This window comes from Primulina eburnea, chromosome 1, assembly GCF_022965805.1.
Source record: "Primulina eburnea isolate SZY01 chromosome 1, ASM2296580v1, whole genome shotgun sequence".
Taxonomy (NCBI): domain Eukaryota; kingdom Viridiplantae; phylum Streptophyta; class Magnoliopsida; order Lamiales; family Gesneriaceae; genus Primulina; species Primulina eburnea.
In genome coordinates, this window is record NC_133101.1 from 21003746 (window position 1) to 21010602 (window position 6857).

Consider the following 6857-nt stretch of genomic DNA (forward strand, 5'->3'; position numbering starts at 1 on the left):
TCTTCTGTAATAGTTGTTTTTTTAAAAAATATTTATTTATTTATTAAATTTGGATAGATTAATAATATATGACTTTTAATATCTTTTTCTATTCTTTTTATTAGTTACTATTTAACTCAATCAATATTTCAAATACATAATTCAATTTAACGACATGATTGTTATCTTTATTTCAGTATGATCTATAATAGTATAAAAAATTTATATAATAATTTAATATATTAATTATATCAATAATCTTAAATAATTATTTAAACGATCATATTTATTAATTTTAATAAATCGTACATCGCTCTGCTTAGAAATTAATTGGTATTATCACCAATGTGATGTTATGATTTTGGCTCCAATTCAGTACCATTTTTAACATCAATATGATGTTATGATTTTTCTCCAATCCAACACCATTTTTAATGTTGGATTGTAGCAACTCCATATATTTTGCTTGTGGCAGCACAGTAAATCTGTGACATGTATTTTTTTTAAAAAAAAATTGAAATAATTTTATTATTTTATCTTTTAATTAAAGAATACATTTTATATCATTCTTTATTTTTTAATTTATTTTAGAGTGAGTCTCATGTGAGACCGTCTCACGGGTCATAATCCGTGAGACGGGTCAACCCTATCCATATTCACAATAAAAAGTAATGCTGATCTCAGCATCAAAAGTGATATTTTTTCATGGGTGACCCAAATAAGAGATCCGTCTCACAAAAACGACCCGTGAGACCGTCTCACACAAGTTTTTGCCTTTATTTTATTGTTCCCATGAAGACTTGGGTGTTCTTAAATCACTGGAAGGGAAAAAAAATGAACATCTGATATTAAATTAATTATGCAACACAAAAAAACAATATTAAATATTTGAATTATTTTATTGTTCCCATAAAGACTAAATTAATAAGTCTACGTAGTTCACATTGAGTATTTTTATTATTTATTTATTTTTTATAATGAACAAAAAATTCTCGAAATCTTGTATTTTCGTCATTGACCATCATTTCTATGTCTAGAGTGCTTCCATTGCATCTTGAATAGGTACAAGGTGCACTGAGATCACGTTCATCTTCACTAATAATGTTGTGGTTGATATTCAAGCTATAATTATGTAACATAAATCATTTTACGCCAAGAACATGTTGAATATGCAACGATCGCAAATTGAGATTGAAGAACACCTAATGCACGCTTCACATCTTTTCTAATTATGTCAGATTACATGTACGTGACCGAAAAAAAAGTGTGTAGAACTGATTGTGTAAAAATAGATAAATTAATATGTTAAGATCGGTGCAACAGTTTAGAGGGCGAGTGAATAAACTATTCTCGGTTAATCCAATATTTTCTTGACTTTTAGTTGTGTTAGAAATCAAGAGTATTTTTCTTAATCTTGATCAATCAATTGAACCAGTAAAGTAGTATTAAGTGCGAAAACCATTCCAATAGATACAATGACATAGTTCAATGAGGATGAATAATCAACAGAACCGGTAAATCAAATATTATAAATAAGAGTAGTTTGCTGAAATTAAAAGAGACAATATGTTTTTATGGAAGTTTCGAAGACAATTTTTTCAATGTTTCTCTTCACTTCTTCCGTCTAAAAGATTTCACTAGAAGAATAAGGAGATATCTTCTTCGGTGTATTTGGAAACTAACTAAATGCAACCAATTTGTGTACTCCATTCAACACATGGATACATGAGATCTTACCTATGTGGTATTACTCTCACTTCATTTCACAAGTAAGATCTTGTCACACATACAATTTCGAAAAAAAAAAGATCTTGCTCCAACTTGCCTCACAAATTTAGTCAATACCTCAAATCAAAAGCAATGTAATACAATTTTTGTGTGCAAGCATTTTATCAAATATGTTGCAGAGATAACTCACTTATTTTAAGATTAGACCTCCATTTTAGAACAACGATATCCAACTACAAAGAACGATCAGAGTCGAGTCGAGCCGAGTCGAGTCGAGTATAAAACTATTTAAATTCATGTTCAACTTGAAAATACAAAAGGAAACTTCAACCCCATTGAGTACTTTTATTTTAATTTACTTAAGGCTATATTTTATTTTAACTTTTTTTTTTTTGATTTCTATATTTTATTTTAACTACTAAATAAATATAGGTATGTTTCTTAAAAAATAAATAGATATCTATATTCCCATTTTGAATTTTTTTAGAATTCATAAAATAAATTGAAGAAAATTTATATAAAATATTTTTTTTATATGTATTATATATATTTAATAGAAAAAGTTATTGTCGATGACTTGTATATAATCTCACAACAAGATTTTAAGTTTGTATAAATGGACCAATTATAATAATATATTCTCTAATTTTTAAAAAAATATATAGAAAAGCTGTTAGTTTTTTTATTTAAAAAAAAACAAAAGGGAAATACACTACTTTATTTAGTTGGAATTGGAATAAATAATAATAAGAATATGTGAGATAAATAAATACATGTGAACAACCATTGATAATCGAATATAAAGCAAGCAAATAATCTCTGATTCGTAGGTTTTAGGGTTTGGGAAATTTCTCAAATGGCGAATCGAACAGATCCTCTCGCCAAGAGCATACGAGGTACGAACCCTCAAAACTTGGTAGAGAAGATTTTGCGTTCCAAGATTTATCAAAACACCTACTGGAAGGAGCAATGCTTCGGCCTCACGGCGGAGACGCTGGTCGACAAGGCCATGGAGCTCGACCACCTCGGCGGTACGCACGGAGGGAACCGGAAGCCCACCCCTTTCATCTGCCTTGTCATGAAGATGCTCCAGATTCAGCCCGACAAGGAAATCGTCGTTGAATTTATCAAAAACCCCGAATACAAGTATTTTTCTACTTTTCTGCATTTCGGCTGTGACAGTAGTGAGTTGGGATTCATTCAATTGAGCTTATGGAATTGGAAGTGACTGAACTTTCGAACTTATGCTAATTGTTAGCTATTTTTTTTTGTTTTACTGTCGTTCGATTACCAATTATCTGCCTGTGCTCGCAGGATTCCGTGAAAATAAAATTCTATTAACTTTTGTTAATGAAACGGTTGTGGTGTCCGTGTTTCTTAGAATCGGAATTTATAAAAAAAAACTACTCAATTTCAGGTTCAAAAAGAAGATTACATGTTGATGTCATTTGTTGTCAGATTTCTTTCTTTCTTGGTGTCTCGAATAAAACTCCGGCATCACTTGTTTTTGCTTGCAGATATGTTCGTGTGCTAGGTGCCTTTTATTTGCGGCTCACAGGGACAGATGTTGACGTGTATCATTACCTCGAACCATTGTACAATGATTACAGAAAACTGAGGCTTAAGCTTAATGATGGAAGTAAGGTTTCTGACCTTTTTTATTTTTTCTTAATATGGTCTTTGTATAGATCATAATTTTCTGTGTCATCCTAATTTATATCTACCTTACTTGACTTGTATCAGAATTCACGTTGACACATGTTGATGAGTTTATTGATGAACTCCTGACAAGAGATTACTCTTGCGATATTGCATTGCCACGGATCAAGAAAAGGTATCTGGAAGATAAAGTACTATTTTTTACCCTTGGCATACATTCTTATCAAGACCGTGTGTTCTCTTTGAACATCCGCAAGTCCCGATTTTGTGATAGTTGTTTTAACTTGCATTGTCTGTCTCAAGTATCTTTCTCTCCTCTTCCTCCTTGGTTTCCTTCCCTCAATTTAATATCTGTATGTTATGGTCACGCTGTGATGCTTTAGGTACTCATAACTGTTCATTTTTACTTTTTTCAGACTGACACTTGAAGCAATTGGTACTCTCGAACCTCGAAGAAGTGCTCTTGAAGATGATTTTGAGGAGGATGAAGAAAAGGATGAAGACGACCAGCTTGCAAATGGAATAGATTCTGGGGATCATGACAAGGTCCAGCAGTCATCCATTTTGGTGAAATTCGATTTCTTTCCTGCTGGTTTCTTGTTTGATAACTTATATTTACTTGCAGGATTACTATAGCGCACGAAGTCCAACTAGGGACAGAGATCGAGATAGGAAACGAGATAGCCATAGATACAGGTATGCCTTACTCCATGGGCCTCTTTATGTCTTCTCCAGTTGAGTTGTGACGTTCTTGTCGTTTAATAGTACAACACGCCAAAGCCACTTTCTGCCCATACACAGCAGGATCATACATAGTTTTGGTTTGTGATGGATGAACATGCTATTTTATTTTTAGAAACTTGTTTGGAATACTTAATTTTTTTTAACATTCAGGCGATTTATTCAGTGATTGCTGGATAGTCATTGATCATATACACTTCTGGTGCTTGAATGTAAATTTACTCTGTTGTTTTATGGGGCACCGAATCCGATGATATCATTGATTGTGATGGTTATTAATGTTATGCATAATATATTTTCTATTGTTGTATTATGGTATGAGAGTATGAGACTAGGAGTTATTTTCCCAACTTTTAAAATTTCTCTTATCCATCAAAACAACAAGTTAGTTGGAAGCTGTGTTTAAAGCAAACTCAAGCAATCACATGTACTCACATGTTCAACCAACATGGCATTTCAAGCCAAAAATGGCTTATACAGCTTCCTATATCATTATATTGTGATCCTGCCAGGTTTCTCTGCACTGGCAGTGTGCAGCTGAGAAGTATGATGGATCGTACAATCTTGAATTTCTGCAGTTTTTTCTTTTGAACAATATTCGCTTTTTTTTTATTTCTTCTTTTAACCAGTGTTAATAGTTCTAAAATTTTGTTTACGTTTTATCTGATCCATTTGATGAAATTTCTGTTTTCTTGATTTTGGGTGATTAGTAGTGTTAACTTGACTACCCCTAGCCCCAAACAAACCAAAAGAAGGCCTTCTAATTGTTTTGATTCGGTTACCAGAAATCATTGAATTGAATGGTATCATGAAGTTCGGGCTAATCAACCGCGTGAACTTTCAGGGATAGAGATTATGCCAGAGATCGGGATTATGACAGAGAGTATGATAGAGACTATGGTAGGGGACGCGATAGAGATAGAGAAAGAGACAGGGATAGAGAAAGAGGTAGGGACCGACATCGCTTAAGAGACGAAGATGATTATGGTCGTGAGAGAGACAGGGAAAGGGATAGGGAAGGCAGGGAGAGGGAGAGGCGAGACAGGGAGCGTGGGAGAAGAAGCTATTCAAGGAGCCGAAGTAGAAGCAGAGATCGCAAGGATCGTGATGGCGATGATCGTCGCAAGAAGCATCGAAGTTCCAGTCCAAAAAGGCGAGTAGAGGGGCCTGATGATGCTCGGGATGAACCAAAAAAGAAGAAAGAAAAGAAGGCAAAGAAGGATGATGGAACAGACCACCCTGATCCTGAGATTGCAGAACAAAACAGGCTTAGAGCATCCCTGGGACTGAAGCCTCTCAAGCTGTGAGAATTTTTTTTATTCAGTTTCTGTTGTTTACTTCCTTTTCGTATGGATTGGGGGAATCATAGTATGGATAGTGCAGGCAGTAGTATTGAAAAATGTTGTGTGTCGGCTGTATTTTTCTGTCTTTTGACATTTTGATCTGAATTAAATGAAGTTCTGGTCTCTCTTGCGAGTACCAATTACTGGGTGAATTTGTCCTCGTGTCTTCCGTGTATGATTATAGAAACTTTGTACTCTCTTGCAAGCACACAATAGACAACAAGCTTGACTGTAAATATGCCCATAACGAAAAACAAATACATCTTATCTTGTGCAACCCTGGAAAAACCTGATGGTATCAACCATCAGGTTTGGTGACAATGTTCTAAAAACCCTGAATCTTCTAGCAGTCCCATGTTTTTTCATTTGGAATAACATCTTCTGGTAATAGAATTCCAGCTTCATCGTAATGAAGTGCACCTGATACATTTAATGGCCTGCACTTTTCTCCCATCAGTATTCTTTTCTTGCATAGCTCCATTTGTCTTTCATCTTCCTCTTCTTCATCCTTCGGCTTTTCTCCTTGGATCATGGTTCTTTTTCCCCCGATCTCGAGGTTTCTAATCCGTGCATAACTGGCCTTAATACCAGCTTGTTTGGTACCATTTATCATATCATTGTCCGCTCTAACTTTTTTCCATTTCTTCAAATGGAAACCGTTGCTCTTTCTGAAGATCCTAGTGAAGCTCGAGGACTTAAGTAGAGACTGGTCGCTGACCTCACGAATCTGTTTCTTGTGGTTCTCATCATCATTCTCACGTCTCCCCTGTTTATCAATGTTTGTCAATGCTAGCTCATCCTCTTCGAAAATCACCGTCTCTTTTTCTTCTGTAGATTCTTCTTCATCATCACTTGTGTACACCGACATTTCTTTAGCATTTCTGCTGCCACAAGCGCTGGAGATGATTGTGCCAATCCCCTTTGGTAATTCTTTTCGAATTTTCTGCCCATTTTCCCTATTCTTGTAATTTTCACTGCTTTGGCTTCCTTTGTGCTTGGATTTGGCTAGAATTTTGGGAAACTTGACTCTTATTCTGCATGGATTTATACTAATGCTGATGAGGTGAGGATCTTTATTTTTAGAATTTGCCATTTTGGGTTTCTTCATCTTCACAGGAATCGCCATTTCTTTTAAGCTAAATCAGGTTTGGAGAAGTGGGTAAAGTTGGATGGAGTGTGGGGGAGGTGGGTGTTGAAAATGTCCTATTCTTGGGGAGGAAGTTGGTTTATGCCCTTCTATTTTTCTTTCGTCTAAATAACACGTGCGCATTAATCCATTTAAAACAAAGTAGGATGTCAGTCAAATGTGGATGAATGGCCCGGCCCGGCCCACCCTTTTAAACTAACACGTGTCAAATTGTATGGTAATTTCATATGGCTTATGTTATTTTGGATTTATTTCATCCT

The 6857-nt window shown here is 34.8% G+C and overlaps 2 protein-coding genes across 2 annotated transcripts; one reads left to right on the top strand and one right to left on the bottom strand.

Annotated features, from left to right (window-relative positions):
- The first annotated feature begins 2496 nt into the window (after positions 1–2496).
- Positions 2497–5602, top strand: LOC140829106 (uncharacterized). The gene is made up of 6 exons (XM_073192099.1): positions 2497–2853; positions 3225–3346; positions 3451–3541; positions 3783–3912; positions 3992–4062; positions 4952–5602. Exons 1-6 carry the CDS (start codon positions 2564–2566, stop codon positions 5412–5414), a joined length of 1167 nt encoding a protein of 388 aa, XP_073048200.1. The 5' UTR covers positions 2497–2563; the 3' UTR covers positions 5415–5602.
- A 67-nt stretch (positions 5603–5669) lies between these two features.
- On the bottom strand, positions 5670–6629 carry LOC140829111 (uncharacterized). The gene has a single exon (XM_073192114.1). It carries the CDS (start codon positions 6574–6576, stop codon positions 5794–5796), a length of 783 nt encoding a protein of 260 aa, XP_073048215.1. The 5' UTR covers positions 6577–6629; the 3' UTR covers positions 5670–5793.
- Between the last annotated feature and the right edge of the window lie 228 nt (positions 6630–6857).